This window comes from Periophthalmus magnuspinnatus, chromosome 24 (assembly GCF_009829125.3).
Source record: "Periophthalmus magnuspinnatus isolate fPerMag1 chromosome 24, fPerMag1.2.pri, whole genome shotgun sequence".
NCBI classification, from domain to species: Eukaryota; Metazoa; Chordata; class Actinopteri; order Gobiiformes; family Gobiidae; genus Periophthalmus; species Periophthalmus magnuspinnatus.
The window spans coordinates 17,107,492-17,128,945 of NC_047149.1; the positions used below are offsets into that span (position 1 = coordinate 17,107,492).

The following is a 21,454-nucleotide window of genomic DNA, read 5'->3' on the forward strand; positions in this document are numbered from 1 at the left end:
GTTTTGAGTGATAATACAAGACATAAGCCTACTCAAAAATGTATATTTATATTTCATTTATATTTTTCTTTTACTATGGATCATACCAGGAAAACTGAGGCATTTCACAAACTACTCAAATAAACTTCATCCAATTTGATTCATGTGAAAGTACAGGTCTAGATACAAAGCAGTATGCAGTGGGATTATAGCGACATCTATTGGTGTGAGATCAGCCCACACTTTTACATTGGTTTTCTTATACTGTAACCAATCTCAGTGTCATTAAAATAAAATGATTTAGGTTCTTATAATTTTGTATAGCAAGATTCCACATTTATCACATTGGAAATTTATTTAGATCAATCATTTTAGACCTACCTCTGCAAAGTGTTCCCAGTGTGTCTCTGAGGATGCTTTTACCCTTGTAACCACCAGAGGGCGCTGTGCTCTGTCAGCCGCGGGTCCTCTCTCCTCTCTGTGTCCGTCATGGCGGCCTCCTGATCGGCTTCATCTCCCATCACTGGGCGGGACCACGGCGGGGCGGACAGCCAGGCTTTGGGCACTTCCGCCGGGTTTCGGGTTTCCATCGAGTCGGCATTTAAATTGAGCTGGTGCGCATCAGCTGCTGCTACATAGGTCACACAATAATAGCTGAAATATTTGACTTTACAGCGATTAGTGCGTCTAGAGAAGAAAGCTACTATCATAAGCACAGAAGAGGCGTGCAGGTTTGTTTCATTAGAGGAGCTTTTCAACAAAAACGGTGCCAGCTTTCTCACTGACAGCAGCCTTGTGCATCATTTTTGGGATTCCTGTGCGCTTTTGGAGGATATTGAGGCGGTAACGTGATGCTGGACGTGCACAATTTTACATTTATTATTCTTTTGCTTTATGCTTTCTGCTAGACTTTGCTGCACCTTGAATGATAGCCTGTGTTTTGTGGCCTGGACAATGGAGGACTGATGGACTGCATGTGTTGCATTTAAATGAAGTAGCCTACAACATCCTGTTTTATTAGTATCAGCATAATATAATATACTATTGGCTCTTATTGCCACAACTACAACATCCACTCATTCATTCACGTTTAATAGTTGCATTAGACTGCCTATAGTTGTGTTATAGTGCAGACCGGCTTACTCAGCACCTGCCAATACAAAGCAAGTAGTATTTCTAAGAGGAAATTAAGAAAATTCAACTGTAGCCATGTTCAGCTGGCTTGGCACAGATGACAGGAGGAAGAAGGAGCCAGAGGTTTTCCAGACTGTCAGCGATGGACTGAAGAAACTCTACAAAACCAAGCTTCTACCACTGGAGGAGAGCTACAAGTTTCACGAATTCCACTCTCCTGCGCTGGAGGATGCTGACTTTGACAACAAGCCCATGGTCCTCCTGGTGGGACAGTACTCCACAGGCAAAACTAGCTTCATACGGTGAGCATACATTTGCATTCAACCCAAATGAGATACCAGAAAGATAGAAGACAGAAGGAGAGGCAGGGAGACACACCCAAAGTCTGTTTCAAAGTTGAAGTACTTAGGAAATTGCATGTGTGAGAGATGACTTCACCATGATACAAAATTGGCCAAAAACCTGCAAATAAAAGCAGTATGTGTAAACACAGCACGCCCCAAGCCACAGCTGTTAAATCAAATCCATGAAAAGAGTTTATTACCACACACTGGCAATTTAACTTATGTGATTCGCATGGATGTTTTGAAGATTTGGCAGCACAAATATTTTTTTATGAATGATTTTATCTCATTAGTATAATCACTTTATACTTGCATCTAGTTTTAGAATCTTACTTACTTTCAACATTGTTTTAAAATACTGGTCCTACTTTTGTAAATGTTTGCAAGAATACAGTAGAAAAAACCTTGCGGGATTACTTATTATGGGTCACTAAAATGTTCTCAAAGCCCTAGTTCATGCCAATTATCCCCTTTTCTTTCCTTCTGTTGATTTCACACTAACTGATCATCATCACTGACAGACACATTAGCAACTGGATGCTTGGCCTCTTTGAAACTGCAGGCCAGCTACTAACAGCCATCCTCTCCCATATCTCTGTTGGCAATTAGAGGGTTCGGCCCGTAAAGGCTAAAGAGGATGGCTGACTTCCTGCTAATATCTGACAGCACCAACATCAGTTATCTTCTCCATTTTTCAAGTTGTTTTGTAAATTTCAATCCTTACTGTTATTTTTGAATGTCTGGCACAGTTCTAGTCAGCAGCCCGACCTTGCATTGTAGCAGGAGGGTGCAGAATGTTCAAAGTGCTGAGTAACTGTGTCAGAGGAGAGCAGGAGTGGCCATGTATGCCTAACAGAATTCAACTACCTGGTCTATGATTTAATCTGAGCTAATCAACAATGAATGGTGATTGAATTGTCATGGTTCTGTCTGATGTGTTGACGATAAAGTCTCTCATTGTATTCTAACTGATCATGTTTCCTTTGAGTTACTTACCATATATTGATTTGTCCTGTAAAATGCCCTTCAGTGAAAACAACATGCATTACCACGTTACGACAAGTTAATGTCAACATTTAAAAAACATATCTGCCCGTGCATACAGTTTTACATAGAGCATATTATTATTACGATTTATTATCTCTAACCAACTCTAGATGATCAGGGCTTAAGTTTACAAAATATTATGGTATGCTGGTCCACTTTTTACAGAACGAAAATACAGTAGCTGATTTAAGTTTATAACAGTAGGACAGTCTCCTAAGTGTTTCCCAACGTAATTGCTATTGCGTTTTGTTGTGGTCTGTGGTTTTGAAAAGACTTAGCAGTTTAGCTGTCTAGGGGGAACTTCTTACGTCTTATTAACATAACATTTATTTGGTCTTAAAGCTACTTCCCTTTGTCTATACCAAATAATCTGTCTGTTCCATACATTGTACACTAAATCTTCTTTGTACATAGCTCTTGTTTGACCAGACTAACTGCAAACTGTGGTTGTTCCTGGGGCCATATGATGTAATAAATGTATAGAATTTGCTGCATGGCTCTACCCTATAGGAGCTGTCATGTCTTGGACTATTATGCCTATGATATAAAACATGCATTTGATATATTGCTTACATAGGCAGTGGACCAACTCCCTCCTAGCCTGTGTGTATGTATGTAGTGATGGCTCTACCAGGCACTGCACTCTCTCATGAAGGTGTGTGCTCAAGGGTTGGGGTAGGAGATATTGTCAGGGAATCGTGCTTACATCTGTTTGCTGTTAAAATGTATACACACATTCTTCTGTGACGCTAACAAGATTTACAGCTCGTTTAGTCTCTGCCTAAGCCTTTTTTATGGTGCGTGTCACAATGTTAGGATGGTGAAAGCGTACACAAAAACACCAATCTTCATTTGATAATAGTACAAATGCTGGTGAATTGCAACTGTGGGTTCAACCTCTCACACCCAACATGAGGTCAGCAGTCAGCTGCTGTCCAGTCACAGTTACAAATGGGGTCAAAGTTTCACAAGGAGTTTTATCTTAATGGCTTTTATTATTTTAACCAAAGTTACTGGACTTGTGTAATTAATCGTGATAATTAGAAAGGGATAGTCTCCAATCAGTCACAGTTATGTTATGATCATTGTGAAATTCTTACCAAAGCAGCAGATGGTTTGTGGTGATTAGCTGATAACTCATACCATCTGATATGTTGGCTGCATGAGATAGGAAAAAGGTTTGTTGGAGCAGGTTTTTGGCAAAGTACTCTGTAATTTAATTCTTCATTTTCAGGTCATTTTAAGAAAAGCAAAATCCGTTTCATTAGCTTGCATGGTAAAATTGAACTATTACAAATAAAGGCGCACTTATAACTTTTCTTGTGGGACGTCTCCACGGAGGTGTCATTGTTTTGTCTGGAAAGTTTCACAGTATAAATTACATTTATCTATATTGTATTTTATTGCTCAAAAATACCTTGAAAATGCATTCTCACTGTGAGAGGAAGTACCTGTCCACAGACCTGACCTGTAAGTCCACTTGGTGGCATAAACTGCTTCTCTCCAGGGAAGACTGACATCTCCATGGAGAGACAAGAATGTGGCAAACACTCTACCAGAAAAGTTATTCATTGTGCACCTTTAATACAAAATATAAATCTTGTGGCATGTTGTATTTTCAAAGCAATCAAGTTGATATAGGAACCACCTATAATAAGCTTATAAAGTGAAAGTGCAAGTAGTTGTACCAAACTGTCAACAAAACCATAAACATGTTGTTGCATACCTAAAAATCATTATTGCATGTCCTGTTTGCTGGGTAATCTCTTGTTTTGCTTAATGCTACATATCCCTATCGCTCGTACAGATACTTGTTGGAGCAGGATTTTCCGGGAATGCGGATCGGCCCTGAACCCACCACAGACTCTTTTATCGCGGTGATGCACGGCGACACTGAGGGCGTCATCCCTGGCAACGCTTTAGTGGTCGACCCCAAGAAGCCCTTCAGGAAACTCAATGCATTTGGCAACGCATTCCTCAACAGGTGCATACAGTACTACACACATATATACAATTTACAAAAACAGATTGAGTCTACAAAAATATTTTATATTAATAGTCAAGAAAATCCACTTTTTGAGGAAATTGAAGGTCTGTGACATCATCTATCCAATCCACATTCTCTATTATTATAGTTGTTTAATATAGTGGCACATTTGGTGGCTGAACATGATAGCACCACTAAATTCATAAATCCCCTTCTGTAAATAGTCTTAATTCCTAATCTTTAGTAAAAAGAAAAGTAGGCTTGAATGCTCACATATTCATGCTGTTGTCCACTAATAATCTAACAGATGGTATCACTTCATATGAGACAAATGAGCCAATATTTTTTTTTTTTTTTTTAAATCAGCAATGAGACAAATAGAATATAATATAGTCAAATTGTACTTTATACCAGATATTCTTATAGACCATTTGACCAACTCACTGAGAGCCATGGGACAAGGAAACCTTGTATGGTAGAATTACATGCAGCCAAGTCATATTTTATAAGGCATATTTTTCAGTCAAACTAGACACACAATGATAAAAAGTCTAAAAGAGTAGTTCAAGCGAGAATCGGCACCACAGCTCTACATTCCTGTCTGATTGAATTTCTCTCTACTTCCTGCTCTGGTCAAACTTAATGGTCCCATTTGTATTGAAAGAATAAAGAAAAAAAAAAGAACTAGGTGCATAGTCATCCTTTAGGGACATGTATTTCTTTGTTTTACAGCCTTGTCATGTTTGCTGACTTTACATGTGAGGACAACCACTAAACTGTCAGTATTTTGACAGCTGGAAAGGGCAAAGCACATGGGGGCTAGTACAGAGAGGGGATAGAAAGTGAAGAGATAGCTTGTTATTGGAGCATTTTACACTTCTGCAGGGTGTCTCTCTGAAGTACGACTGCACGATACTGTAAAACATTGCAATATGGCTGTTAAGTGCGGCAATATCGATATTATAGCGATATTTTGATATATATATTTTAACATAAAAATTTCAGTTACATTAAAACAAAATATTCAGTGATCTATTCTAGTCAAACAGTAAAAAGACAAATTTAAGGCCAATTTGGGACAATATATTATGTATGTATTGTAATGTTTGGTAAATTCTTAAGTAAAAATCCCTTTCCTGATTCGGCTGTGCTCTGGGAGTGCTCAAAACTCAGAACTACCCACAATGAAGATAGGGGACAATATATTTAATTGATTGTGATTATTGCATCAGCCAACACTGCTACATTAATGACATACTGTGCAGCCCTACTCTAAACTCTCTTCTTTCTTTTCTTGCAGGTTTGTTTGTGCACAGCTGCCCAATCCCGTTCTGGAAAGTATCAGCGTGATTGACACACCAGGAATTCTGTCGGGAGAGAAACAGAGAATCAGTCGAGGTAACACATGCACCATATAATACACTCATTCAGTCACAGGACGGTCCCACTGCAGTCTGAACCACTCTGTCAGCGTTTCCTTTGCATTTGCCCCATGTGTTTGTTTTAGGTTGGAACTTTCAAGAGGATTATGCTTCATTCTTTTCAAAGAGCAGGAAACAGAGGCAGATACTAGGCCCACATCCCTATGGGCTACTATATAGATGTCAACAAATAATGCAGTGTTTTTGGAATCAATGTGTTTAAAGTAGATGCAATGCAAAAATGTAGCCTCTAGCATTTTCACTACCAATGTGCCAGTGTACAATTTTTTAGAGACTTTTGCACATAAACTGGCATAACATCCATTTACTCAAAACTTCAATGACTTGGGAAAATTTTTGGACAAACAGTTGCATTTCTGTTGCTAATTGCCAAGGAACCCTAAAAATGTATAATATTTAATTGATATTTAGGCACTGACAGTATGTACTAATAACTAAAAACCACTACAAACATGTTCTCAGATGTATGTGATTCTATTAGATTGGTTTAGCAGTTCATATTACTGTGCGCTGGTTATTTCAATTTAGTAAACATACTAATCTTAATCTAATCACAATTCAAATACAATCATAACAATCACAATTGGATTACTTCTCAAAATTCTTCCGCCCTCTACAAAGTTCTCAAAGGTCCTTCTTGCTTTACTCCTACAGTTTGTCTCATAGCCAGCATTCCCCAATGAAATCTTTGTATTGCCATAACAACTACTTACAGTCTGCACAACTCTGGGATGTTTAAATAACTGCTATTACTTACTTTCCTTTGTTTTTCCTTTTGTACCACTGCCCTTTTCACACACCATCTTTCACTGGGTTGTTTTCATGTCTGCAACTTAGTGTCTGGAAAAGTCATTTACCACTTTATTTGTAGCGTTAAAGCAGTCAGTGGTTTGGGGTTCGTCATTTTTTTAGGGAACTGTACAGGGATTTTGTAAACTTAACATCTCCCAAGTACCACACAGTGTTTCCCAAAGATTCAGCTGAGACTACTGTGGCACAAGCAATCCTTATTCGAATAATATGAATTACAAGTAAAATTATTCAGTGCTGTTTCTTTTGTATCTTTAAGCAGACTTTTTAATATTCTTTTTAGACTATGACAAAGAAAAGTAGACACCAATAAGGGCCATAAGTGCAAGTTATAAGTCTAATGCTATATAGTGTAACATTCCAGGAAAAGCAATAACATTTCTATGGAGACCTTTAAATCTGAGAAGCAGAAGCTGTACTTCTATCAGGTTTCTCAAATATTTACCTTTACTGCCTTTGTTGTAATTATAAGTCATGTTGTCAAATCAAACATGTTTTGTTTATAAGAAAATACAAGCTTTTATTTGAATTGTAGAAACAGAATGACATTCCCATAGATTTTTAGGCAAACGTGTTAATTTCCTTGTCCACTGTTAAGTTTATGTACCACAAACTAACATACCTAGATATTAACTATCATTCTTTTTTCATTTGACATGTTGTTTCATAATTTGTGTTCACATTTTCAGATGAAGAATTTTCATGCTATAGCTTTCTACGTAGATGTCCATATGGAGGTATTCAATGATTCTGCAAAAAAAAAAAAAAAAAAGGCCTAGCAAAAAGACTTGGATATCTTGAAGAATTTATGGAAAACTTGGCCTCTTCTTCACCAGATCACATGTCACATGTTTTGGGAATACACAATGCTGCTTACGTAAATATTGCATAGTTTAGTCGTATTTTCTGCATTAAAATAGTACTGACAGATGGACTGGGTTGCACAGGCTCTTGGGAAGGGATAATGTTTTAGCTGTCTTAGCAGTGACCCAGCCCAGACATGTGAACAAGAGTGGCCTATGTGAAGAAAGATCCACTTAAATTCATGTTGTCAAGGTATCTCCCAGTTGTAGTAGTGTGTGCTTTGTCCTCTATGTAACCTTGTATTTCTGTACATTATACTACATGTGTAATCCTTCTATGCAGTGAAGCAGTGTGGTGGTAATTGTGTTATGGTCAAATGGAACAGCAATCCATTTGCACTACAATAACTTAACACTAACAACATAAAGCTACTCTTATGACCTAATGCTCAGAGCAGTAATCTATCATTTAGATGCAAACATCCATCCATTTTTTTCCGGGCCGGGTTGCGGAGGCAGCTGTTTGAGCAGGGAGGTCCAGACTTCCCTTTCCACACACACTTCCTCCAGCTCTTCCGGGGGGATCACTAGGTGTACCCAGGCCAGCCGAGTGATAGTCCCTCCAGCACGTCCTGGGGTTCCCCAGGGCCTCCTCCTGGTGGAATGTGCCCGGAACATCTCTCCAAGGAGGCATCCAGCAGGCATCCAGAACAGATGCCCGAGCCACTGAGCTCCTCATCCTATCTCTAAAGGAGTGTCCAGCTACTCTGCATAGGAAACACATTCCAATCACATGTATCTGTGATCTTGTCCTATCAGTGATTACTCAAAGCTCATGACCATAGGTGAGGGTAGGAATGTAGATTGGTAAATTGAGAGCTTTGCCTTTGGAGTCAGCTCCCTCTTCACCACAACAGTCTGTTGACACTGCACCGAATTGCCTGTCAATCTCATTGTCTTATGGTCATACAAAGATCGGACAGCCCTTAGAAAGGGCCCCAGACCCCATACCCCCAGCACACCCCTGCTTCATTTAAGTGTTTGTATCAAGAAGTTGATGGATGTTACGTTGATGTATTTATTCAGAAATCAACCTGACAAACTACAATAATAAATTTCAGATTTTTAGACATACATAACTTGCCTGGCATATCCAAAATGATGGCAAGAAAATAGCTACATAACGAAATAACACAATGTTCTTTTTACATTTTGATTCAGGATTGTGAAAAATCCAGAAATCCACCACAATATTTGTTGTCCATCATACTTTGATGACCTGTTCTCAGAAGCCATCATTGGTTTTGTATTGTATTGAAAATATTACAATAAGACGATAAGATAGCATAATATAATCTATTGGTTTTAACTTGTACACTTGTACACATAATTGTCCATTGTTTCTGTCTCATATCTTGTGGAATGTCTTCAGGTAGGAGCAAGTGCTGTCCTTGAACTGCGGGGACAATCTGTGCAATGAGATCAAATTACAGTTTACCACATTATCCCTTCATGCACCCAATAACCCATGTTCTAATATCTGGTCCATTCATTTGAGCCTGGACATCTTTATCAGCTAAGCCAAAGTATTTATTCGCTGCGTAATATTTTCTTAACTAAATGGTGTCTACTAAATCTGCTAATATGCTTTTCTTTGCTAAATATTTCATTACGTTTTTTTGTACAATAACAGTGTGGAATCAGATATACTTTTCTCTCAACATGTTCTAATATGGGCGTTGTCATGGTGACCTGGAGTCATTGCTCTAGGGAAAATTGCAACAGAGTAGAAAGTACAAAGCTTTTGTTTGTTTATTGCAAAAAGAAACAACTGACCTATGAGTTTTGTGCTTTTCTTAACCCAAAAATCTTGTTATATTTCACATTGTAGGACTAATTATATGTATTTCTTCCTGTTTGCAGGCTATGACTTTGCTGCAGTGCTGGAGTGGTTTGCAGAGAGAGTGGACAGGATCATTTTGCTGTTTGATGCTCACAAGCTCGATATTTCTGATGAGTTTTCTGAGGTGATAAGGGCCCTGAAGAACCACGAAGATAAAATAAGGTAAAGTATAGAAAAACTTAACTTAATTTTATATTTAATGTATTACCAAAATGTAACTTTGTGCATTTGTTTTGTCAGAGTTGTGCTGAACAAGGCTGACCAGATTGAGACTCAACAGCTTATGAGAGTGTATGGAGCTCTAATGTGGTCTCTGGGGAAAATAGTCAACACTCCTGAAGTAAGATCACCACTTTCACATGACATAAAATGGCTACAATTAAGAAAAAACTAATATTGTTTGCACCTTTACATTGTTAACTAAAGCAAAAGAAAATGTGTACACCATGGATACATAATTTAGACTGAAACATTAAAGATACATGTTGAAAATTACTAAATTTTACATAGTTCTGCATTAAACAGATTTTTATTTGTGTAGATATTCTGCATATTTAGCAGTGTAACTATGTTTTATTTGATTAACTTTTTATTGGCTTTTCTCTTTGCCTGATTAGTCTGATTGTGCTTTGTGTCCGACAGGTGGTCCGTGTCTACATTGGTTCCTTCTGGTCCCACCCCCTCCTCATACCTGATAACAGAAAGCTGTTTGAGGCCGAGGAGCAGGACCTTTTCAAGGACATACAGTCTTTACCGAGAAACGCAGCCCTCAGAAAACTCAATGATCTGATCAAGAGGGCAAGACTAGCCAAGGCAAGTGCAATCTCATAGTGCAGTTAAGTCATGTTAGGAAAATATTAAGTTTGAGGGACAACTGTGAAACAATTGTGGGAGGTTTATGAACAATCCCTCAGGCCTCTATTAAAAACTGATGTTAAGTACTAGAAAAAATGTTATGTCAGCTACAATTTGACAGATCCATCCCTTATCCCAGTTGCATGTGTTATCGCTTAAAATGAGTAATATGAATACAATGGCAATATGTATGCATACATTTTTTTTGCCATGGGAATTGTTAATGGTGAAAAAGCACTCAAAATGGCACTTATAAACAAAAAGCTAAATATATGTACCCAACATAAAATAGCTATCTACCTCATGTATATGTTGCACGAGCACATACCGGTACTTTATCTGTATTATTGGTAACCATAGTTTATGTCTGACCAGTTGGTAACAGCAACATTTTGATGTCACGGTCTGGAAATTTCACTCCTACATGTTGACAACTTTTCAGCATTCACTTCCCTGGAGACACAGGTGCACGATATTATTTGATTCTTGGTAATATTTCGACCTCCAAAGGTGTTGATTTCCTATTTATTCCCACTCATCTCTTATCCCACCCACACCCAGTCCAGCTGCTAACCTTGACAGAAAGCACGTCACTGTCAAATCACTAATAGATTCTGACATATGTGCTTGTTCTTCCTGGATGGAGGACTTCCTGGTTTGTATTTGTTGAGGAAATCAGCCTGGTTCAAGGAGACGTGAGAAGCAAATGAGGGCCACTCAGATAAACTTAACAAACAAGTGTGATGTGAATAGACTTTTCCTGTGTGACAACTGAGGGAACGTGTGCTTCAAAACAGAGATAACACCTGGGACAATCCAAAACTATAAAAGAAAAACATTCCTATGATAACAGGGGGAAGTTACTTTTATTTTAATATTATTTTTAATTTAGTACATGTGTGAGCAATCTATGAAAAAATAATAATAATTCAATAAATAATCATAAAATGGCCGTTCAATTTTATTATTACATATATATATATATATATATTATATGTACATTGCATAATCCTCTAAGCACTGATGTTTTGGGTGGAACAGAGCACAAATCCCAGAAGACACAACCCAAGATTAGGTCCAGATGAGACAAGACTCTGACCTAATTCATTATAAATGACTTGATACTTACTTTTTTCATAACTATTTTTCTTATTTATTTTAGTTTAAGCCACACATATTGGTTGCAATGATCAGTCTAAAGTAATTCAATTTATATTGGTAACAGCTGGATTGCATAATTTCTGAGCCAAATGCCTTAAATGGTTTATCATGAATTCATTCTTTAATTACAGGTCCATGCCTACATCATCAGCTCATTGAAGAAAGAAATGCCTTCTGTATTTGGAAAAGAAAACAAAAAGAAAGAGCTGATTGCCAGTCTGGGAGACATCTACAAACGCATAGAAAGGGAGCACCAGATCTCACCTGGAGACTTTCCCAGTCTCAAGAAGATGCAGGTAGTTATGTATAAGGGACTTTGTACTGTGTTATTGTTAATAGTATGATATTGTAAAATCGACTTATATGACTTTTAACCATGTTATAATGATTTTGGCTCATCATTAATTTAAAAAAGTAGTACTTAAAAGTATTTTTATTCATTCGTGCATGTTTGAACAATGCATGCGCATTCAATGCTCGAGTACTCTGTAAATGTCACATTTTCATCTATCCCCCATACACACGGTACTTATAAACAGAAAGCTGCATATATGTACCCAGCATAAAATACCAGGCTATACAGTATCTCTGTAGTTATTTGCTATTATGTGATATGCAACTTGAAACAAAATATGCTATTCTTCTTAGATCACAACTATTGTAAGTACACAACTCAAATCTTAGAAAGTAGCCCTAAAAATGCGTAATAGAAAATGAGTGCAAAATTTAGTTTTAGTAAGTATTGTGCATGGTCACTGCTGCATATTTCAAAAATATATAGTGACCATATGATAATTTGTTCTGATCATAATTTGACTTTCTCTGAATTTCTCTCTTTGTTCAGGACCAACTTCAAGCTCAGGACCTCACCAAGTTCCAGCCTTTGAAGCCCAAGCTCCTGGAGGCAGTGGATGACATGCTAGCTAGCGATATCGCCAGCCTCATGGTGCTGGTCCGCCAAGAGGAAAACCAGAAACCCAACCCCGTGGTCAAGGGAGGGGCTTTCGACGGTACTTTGGATGGTCCGTTTGGCCATGGGTACGGAGAGGGGGCAGGAGAGGGCATCGATGAAGCTGAGTGGGTAGTGGCCCGTGACAAACCAGCTTATGATGAGATTTTCTACACCCTGTCTCCTGTGAATGGGAAGGTCACCGGAGCCAATGCCAAGAAGGAAATGGTAAAGTCCAAACTACCCAATACAGTACTAGGAAAAATCTGGAAGCTTGCAGATATTGATAAAGACGGGATGTTGGATGATGAGGAGTTTGCTCTGGCTAACCATCTTATTAAAGTGAAATTAGAGGGACATGAACTGCCCCTGGAGCTGCCTGCACATTTGGTTCCCCCATCCAAGAGGAAAATCCAGGAGTAGATTCTATACTACATTATAGAGGATTAGCTTCAAAGGACTGTCAGTGCCCAACTGTACTCACAACAGTTTCAGAAGTAATCTTGTCGAACTAATCACAAAAAACTGTAAAACTGTAAGATGAAGTGACTTGGACATTTTGGAATTTTCTTTTTAGTTTAACTGTATTCATTCTGTATTAAAACACAGCTTAGTTAAAATCTATCTGAAATCTCCTTAGGCTAGGCAAGGTGTTTCCAACAGCAGAAATACTTTAAATTTTCTAATTTCTTTTCTGAAATACAGATAGTTACCTGTAAAAAACTTGGCCACAGTCTGTTCCATTAGATTAAAATCATATAAGTCTATGTAGCACAACAGTTTAGATACTCAACAATTATTAACACATTTTACTTTGAAAACGTATAATTCTTTTAGATGAAAATTGCATTCAAACTTTTTTTTCCAGGTTTACCCTGTGAGACACTTATTATGTAGAAGCCTGTAATTACTGTTAAATAATATAAACTGTAGTGTAGCCGCGACAACAACTTCACAGGGTGCCTTTTAGATCTAGTTTATTTTACCATTTGACCTTATGTTCGACTTAAAGAAAGAGAGTTAAAGATGTACTAGATTTTACTTGGAAATACATATACGTAAATCAACACTGGACTGAAATGAACTACTGGAAAGACAATGTGAACAATACAAACAGCATTATGGCTCACAACATTTGTAAAATGATCAAGACATAAAATGAACAATAGTGTACAATAATGTATGTATTGTATTTTAACTTTACTGACAACTATTTGAAAGATATGGTCATGGGAATCAATATGAGAGAGACTATTGTTTCTGTAGCCAGTGAAGGAAAACACATCTCATTAAAATGCTTTAAGAATGACTGTGATTATTGTCTTAATTGTGATAATATTTTAATGAGTAGTGTACTGTATCAGCAAATCTTAAAGTTTGGATGTTGTCACGTCATATTGTGCTCTGTGGTTCTCAACTGGTCTAAGGGGTTTTCAATATATTACTTACTTACAGTGCATTATTTCTATATATTTTTTCCAACATCTCACTTCAAGTAAAACAAAGAAATTATATTAAAACTCCCTTATCTTTCTGGGATGCTTTCACTAACTGACCCTTTGAGAATCATTACTCCATTATATGTATGGTATTTATGTCACAATGTTAATGTGTTTGATTGAGTCACACTACATAATGTATCTTGCCTTTGAGTTGAATGTATAAATATGTAAACATGTAATAAATGTTGTATCCGTAAGCCAGTATGTGTCTATATGTATATTTCACATTTAGGACTAATCTGAACTGGATATCCATACAGTGCATTAAAAACTGCAATCTGTAACTTTTATAATTGGATGCACCACTTGCTGGTTTCCTTATTGCTTTACCTGGGTTGTCTCACAGTATGGCATTAAACTTGTCTTGCTATCTTTCATTTATGCGATTACAAGTTTTTTAACTGCTTAAAATACTTGCATTCTTACTATCATCTCCACTCCACTTACTCTCCACAGATCTGACCTGTAACTAGGCCTTATGGCATCACTTTCTTTATACAAACATGTTGTGAAATGTCCCTGTGTGTCAGATGCCCTCCCTGTGTCTCCATGGGGTCTTATTCTGTGTAAAAAGCTGCTAACCCTGTAGTTTAGATGTGTAAAAACATGTTCTGAAATGTGATTCTTGTATTAGTTTGTCAGTTCAGATTTCAGTCTTTTTGTCAATTCTTCTCTAAACTGTGTAACTCTAAATCAAACCACCAGTACAACAAGTATCTGCAGCTCAAACGTTTATTTATTAGATGTTTCTTGTGGATGTGTGAGCAAGCTCCACAGTCCTGGCTCCTCCTGTCTCTCTTCTTCTCATCGTGTCATTGGTTTGCTTCTGCACCAACATCTGCACATCCACCTGAAGGGATCCTCAGGCCTCTTCAGACTCAGAAACCTCAAGATCTATGAGCAATGTTGGTTAAATGCCATTTTGTTGCTAAATTTTATTAGTCACTCATTTTTAATTGGTGATTAATAACATGTTTGATTTTTAAATGCGTTAGCTGTTGTTTAAGTCAAGTCACGTCATTGTGCTAGTCCTGCTTTAGTCCATCTTAGACCTTGTTTAGTCCTGCTTTAGTCCAGTTAAGGTTTAAAGTATAGGATTAATCAAGATCCAAACTCAGACTAAACCAAGTTTAAACCAGGACTGAAACATGGCTCAGTCTCAGTGTGAGGGGTTTCAGTATTTAAACAAAAAAGCTAGTGAGCCCGATCGTGGCTACTTCTTTTTCATCTTCTTCTCTGGCTTTTTGTGTTGGTTCATGACTCTTTCCATATAAGATTCCAGATCCCCATCGCTCTTCTTCAGGTGACATGGAAGCTCGCTAAAGCCCGTAAAAATATGATTCTTTGGGATTATCTCCTCGTTGTCAGATTCCTTGATGTTCCTCAGTTCTTTGGGTAATTTGAAGTTGTCCTGCCTTTTGCATCTATTTCTTTCCTCCTCATCTTCTCCTTCTCTCTCTGTCTCTCTCTTTCTGTCTCTCTGTCCTGTCTCCTTCTTTCTCTGTCTTCTTCTCCTTCTCTCAAGAATCAGAGGTTTTGTTATAAAGTAACTCACAGATTTGGCTCATAACTTCTCAGACACCGATGGATGCACACGCAGAAAACGATCGCTCCACCACTTTCACCATGAATCCTTGGTACCTGTACACGTCTGAGGACGACACTCACCTCTATGACTTCAGCCTAGGAGGCTCTGCTCTGTCCCAAAACAATAGGGGACAATCAAGAGCCAGAGGAGACCCAACTGGAGTCTCCTACCATCCAGGACTCCTCACACCGAGAGGATAGAAGTCTGGCCCAGGCACCCCTGGACGAGGTACCAGTGGACGAGGTACCAGTGGACGAGGTACCCCTGGATGAGGTACCCCTGGACGAGGTACCCCTGGACAAGAGCGCTCTGGTCAGGGCGCTCCGCCAAGAGTTGGAGCAAACGAGGGCTGAGCTCGCAAATCAGGTCCAAATGAACCGATCACTGGATCTCAGGCTCAAGACTCAGGAGGGGATTGACCAAGAGAAAGGCTTGGAGATCCAAAACCTCACTGATGCCCTCTAAAAGAAGGACGAAGAACTGCAACAAGAGACTGAGGCCCATCGGCAGAGAAGGATCAAGCATCTCAAGTCATTGCAGGAGATGATGGGGGTGAAAAAGGTCCCAGCAAAACCAAACACGGCAGACTTGGAGTTGGAAAAAGTCACTGCGTTGCTCCAAGAGAAAGAGAAGGAGATGGTTTCCCACATCAGTGCTCATAAACAGCTGAGAAACCTGTACATCAGCGCAGGACATGAGAACATGCGTCTGAAACAGGAGCTTCACAACACCAACAGTGTTACAGCACAAATGGAGTTGTATAAAGTCAAGGGCAAGCTCCAGAAGAAAGAGAAAGAGCTGGATAGAGTCACCAGTTTACACAACAATATCAGACAGCATTTTCACAGTGCACTGAGGGACAACACACAGCTCACACAAGAACTGACCTTTGCAAAGAGGAACATGGAGGCGATGAGCAGGACACTTAAAGAACAGGACACTGAGATTGCTGCCCTGAAACAACGGGACTGGACTGATCTAGAGGCCTGCAGCCGTGAAGGGACAGTCCAGAGCACGAGCGGCAAAACCAGGGCCAAAGAGCAGAGGGACGACAAAACCCCACCAACAATGGACAACAAAACAAGCATCAACGCTACTGGAGATGCTACTGACAAACGAGTTGTCCAGAAAGGTGAACGCACGACCTCACAGCTGCAGTCGTCCAAGGAGGAGGTGAGCTCCCTAAAAAAGGAGTAGATGAAACTCGAATCTGCTCTGAAGCAAAGGGCACAGCGACCTGCTCGACTAATGACGAGTGGAGGAGCAGAGGAGGGGCCCTGGCATTACCAGCGTTAAGGCAGCTCCAAAGATGACCTTTGACCCCTGTATTAAGACAAAATAAAACTCAAAATATTTTAAATATCTGTTATTTGTGTTTTATTGTTTTACAGTCCAAACCTGACTTACATGTTGCCGTATAACTGGTCACTATTATGAAGGACAATGGTGAATTCTGAAGTAAAAGTAAAATTCCAAAAGATGCACTTTTAAACAGGTACTTTAATACTTTTACTTGAGTAAAAGTATTAAAGTACCTGTTTAAAAGTGCATTTAAAGAGTAAAAAGTAAAAGTGTTTAGCTGTTAAGATTTTGTGATCTTATAAAGCAGGGCACAAACTCTTCACTGAGGGCCATATCTTGAAAAATATTCTACACAAATGGCGACAGACCAGTGGTGAATACAGTCAATAATGCAGATGGTGCTTTTAACAGTTTTGACTTCAAACTTTAAATAAGGCTTGAAATATAATATTAGGTTTGTATGACAATGCAAATGCAATGTGATGTTATTTAGGTTATATTGGTAGGATTACTCAAATTTGCCATAAAAAGTACTGATTATGATCAATTGGGCCAGTTCAACTGAAGGCCAATAAAAATTGGTCTGAGGGCCGCATTTGGCCCCCGGGCCATAGTTTGGACACCCCTGACATAAGCTAATGACTGGATAGCGGTCAAAATGCAAAATATGTCCATGAAAATGTATAGTTTACATCATTCTTGTTTGAATGATATGAATCTTATTTATCTCAATAGATGTAGACATATTTATAAAATGCATAGCAAATAGTTTATCAGTGATTGATTCCATTTCACCAAACATCATGAAATCTATTGCTTAACCCATCTGCATGTACATACTCCACATTACTACATTATCAGGAGGTTTCCACATGGATTATGGGTTATTGTAAGTGTGCATGTGCGTGTGAGTGTGACAGGATGCTAGTGTGGCCTCATCCCCTCAGACTGTAACTAAAGCACATTTACAAACACTGGAAGAAGCTCTCACAGGAAGTGGGGTTCATGTCTGCTGCTTCCTCTGTGTCCCACCTTGACCTCTGCTCACTCATTCACACGCAGATTATTGGGGGCTATTTGAGGATCATAATATTTTGGATATATTATACAAACATGTCAGTATTATGGCTATATTATAGAGGTGCATTTAATTTACTTTAGTGTATGGAGAATGTACATGTTTAGAATCTAGGATTAGGGTAAGATTAACCCTTAGCCAAGTTTAGGCCTTAAGTGCACAATAGTGTAAAAGTTCACAGTGTAACTTTTTTCTGAGGAAGAGTCAGCCACCTGCTTGTCTCCATAGAGATGTTATTAATTTGCTTGGAATATTGTACACAGTATGATGTTAGACTTGGAGATATGCAAGTGATGCCAGATTACAGGTCACATCTGCGGAGAGGTGACCCTGGTACAAAGTATTTTTTAAGAAATAAAACATTGGTAATTGAATACATAAAAGATAAATACATTTAGTGCCGTACTAGGGAATAAAACATCTCCATGCAGGAAAAAAGAAAAGTTACAAGTTACAAGTTACAGTGCACCTTTAAACAGAGCAACCCAAACCAGTAATATCTTAACCAGAAATCGAGGAGAACCTAAACCAAACATCATGCACAAATCCTCTAGTCCTAAACAGTCTACCTTTCTAACTTATCATTATTAGTCTTTTATGATTAGATAAGTGATATGACATTTTTTTGTTCACCCTTGCCTGACCCATAGTCACCCAAAGGTCAGTAAAATGACAAACTGTGGGACAAACAGGATTATTGTTTTCAGTGCAGTATTTTGGTTTTTCCTGTAAGTTGACATTTTAGGCATAAACTCAAAGCAGTGGAACAAAACAAATCAGTAAAGACAAAACCTACCCAAAATACTATATATTTGAATACACTTTTTTGGTTCCATGTTACGTACTGGGCTGTACTTGCTGTCGTTTGTTGTCAGCTGTCCTTGCCATTTTAAATAGATGCGATAGATGGGTGTGTAGAGACGCACAAGGAAGCTATACATCACAATATGATATGCATACACCCAAAGCACCATGGGAAATGTAATTTTAGAAGACTGGGTGGACATTATGTAAGCACACTCACATTTTTCACGTCACAAAATGTCAAAACAATTTAATGTATGTTGCAGAATACTGCCACATCTCCTAATTTGTGAATATTGCTCGCTGACATTGGCAATAAAATGTTTTTGATTCTGATGTATGGGTTTTTCTATGAAGGCAAACTTACAATGTATTCTAATCTAGTAGTAGTAGTAATAGTAATCTAGCAGTAATAGTAGTAGTAGTAATTCTAGCAGTAGCAGTACTAATAGTAGCAGTAGTTAATGCCATAATGCTGATTTACTTCTGGTAGACTTGATAGCACAGCCTAAAGTTGAGGGCCTATATCTGACTAACAACTCAAACCTTCAGTGTGTGGAGGGAGGAACAGTCACAAGGTCGCACTTTACACTAAAATGTTAATTGCCCTTTGTCGCCGTGGTGACATGTGTGAGAGCGGGTCATGATGATCAGACTTGGACAGTGACTCATGTTATCAGCATTATCATAGATCTGTAAACACATCTAGATACTTTGATGGCAACTTTATTATCTATCAGGTGTGGTTTTAGTACAGCTCAAATGTCTGAAGAATCAAAATGGTGGGATAAGAGGTTATAGTTGTTGTTTTTTTCATTGATAATCATGTGGTCTAAGTTCTAAAGATTGCACTAAGGCTATTCAGGAAAGGTATTTTTTAAATTTTATTTTATTTTTCAGAATAGGTACTATTCAAATGAGTATTTAGGTTACTAGTTTTGGTATCTCTGATACCAGCTAGGTATTTTGACCTCAAGACTATGAGCTGTCTTCTAAACAAAACAGTTACAACTCTAAATCATTGATCAACACATAAGCTTGAGGCTGACAATAAGGGATTACAATTGTAAAGAGAGAACCCACCATTGTATAACAAAGTCCATAAATCATACATTTTCTTTACATTTTTTTGCATTTTTGGTTTTACATTTACTGTTACATATTCACTCTTAAAAACTTTTGTCCAGTTGATAGAAGTCAATTTTTTTTTTGCAGAAGCTACTTGGATTGCACAGAAAAGCAGTATTCTTGTGTTCTAGAGTTGTGTTTTTTGTTTTCACAGAACTGGTATTTTTATCAAATCTTTCCAAGAATTCTACTCATATCTGACATCAAATTTATCTTCCCGTCTGCCATAAAATATTATACGGGCAGAGCTGCAGAGGTAGTACAGTATGTGGGAGTGTGTTTTGTGATATGTTTAAATGGGAAGAAAACAAAACAGCAATCCATCACACTGCTATGATAAGACAACTTTATCATGCTATTGTGTACTGAAATTTCCACATATGATTTATTGCCTGGTGAGTGGTCTGACGGCACGTCACAACACCTAAATTTAACTAAATATTACTTTGGTTCATTGAGTCCAAGTAAAAAACTAAAAGGCTAAAGTTAAGTTGTTAAAATGACGTAAGTACCATTCATACTTTTTATTCGTGGGAGTAGCAAGTGATGAGCGCAGCATCTAGGAAAAATTTTTTCCCTCATTGTTATGTAACCGGTGTCAGGCTGAGGGATTCCCTGATACAGAAGGTTATCTGGGAACATTATGTTTTAGGAAGAGCAGAGAGGGGCTGGTAGGTTGCTGTCTAATGTTAGTATTGTCAGAATCCGTTAGAATCCACTAATGTGTTTTAGACAGCACCAGCCGGACCACTTGGAACCACATTTCTACGAAGGTGTCTATCATGCAAACAAAGCAGGTCTGGATAGTGTTTAAAAAGAAGTATCAACTGTTAACAGGACATTTACATCTTGATATTTTACTATTTACACATTTTGGAAAGATTTTGAAAAGATAAGATTATCACCTGCTGTTGGTGAGATTCAATAAACTAATGTCTTATAGAATTATTCTTTCCCAAACTTGCATGTGAGCAGATGCATTTCAGCACAGGGCAGGACTGTTTTCAATACTCTGGACACTGAGCAATGGAAATGCACTAAAACAGTGTGCTGTCCATGAAACAGCTTAGCAAGCTTAGAAAAAGCTAAAGGAATGCAATAATATAGATTCATTCAAAATGCACTTTTATACAGCCTGTACCATTAGATCCCAGCCTTATACCTATATGTACTCTGAATCATCTTATGAGAACCTAAATTGTATCCCATACTGCTTTACCAAACAAACATTCCATTAATATACATGTATATTTACATGTATATTAAGTTTAGTTTGGCCATAAACACATACAACATTGTTCACTGAAAATGTTTTGGGTTTTTGGCCTACTGTGTGGTTCAAAAAATTATTCTGTACACCCACCTAGTGGTTACAAGTAGCAATGAACATCTCCAACATGTTAGTGCCATATGAACCATCTTGCACACTGAGGACTTCAGGGACCGGCCTCCTGCTGGTGCCCAGAGTCAGGAATAGTGGAACAGTCTTCCTGAAGATGTGAGACAGGCCTCTACTTTGACAATGTTTAAATTCAGGCTCAAAATGGTTCTGTTTAGGCAAGACAAGGCACAAAGTAATTCAAAGTGCTTTACAGAATAAGAAAGACATTACAATCACACTAATCATAAACATAAATA

At 38.1% G+C, this 21,454-nt stretch overlaps 1 protein-coding gene across 1 annotated transcript; it reads left to right on the top strand.

Moving 5' to 3' along the window:
• Positions 1 to 464: 464 nt before the first annotated feature.
• On the top strand, positions 465 to 14,113 carry ehd3 (EH-domain containing 3). The gene is made up of 8 exons (XM_033990757.2): positions 465 to 1,415; positions 4,312 to 4,488; positions 5,792 to 5,889; positions 9,470 to 9,611; positions 9,690 to 9,789; positions 10,092 to 10,262; positions 11,597 to 11,761; positions 12,310 to 14,113. The coding sequence occupies exons 1-8, from the start codon at positions 1,189 to 1,191 to the stop codon at positions 12,835 to 12,837; spliced, it is 1,608 nt and encodes a 535-aa protein (XP_033846648.1). The 5' UTR covers positions 465 to 1,188; the 3' UTR covers positions 12,838 to 14,113.
• Positions 14,114 to 21,454: the final 7,341 nt, after the last annotated feature.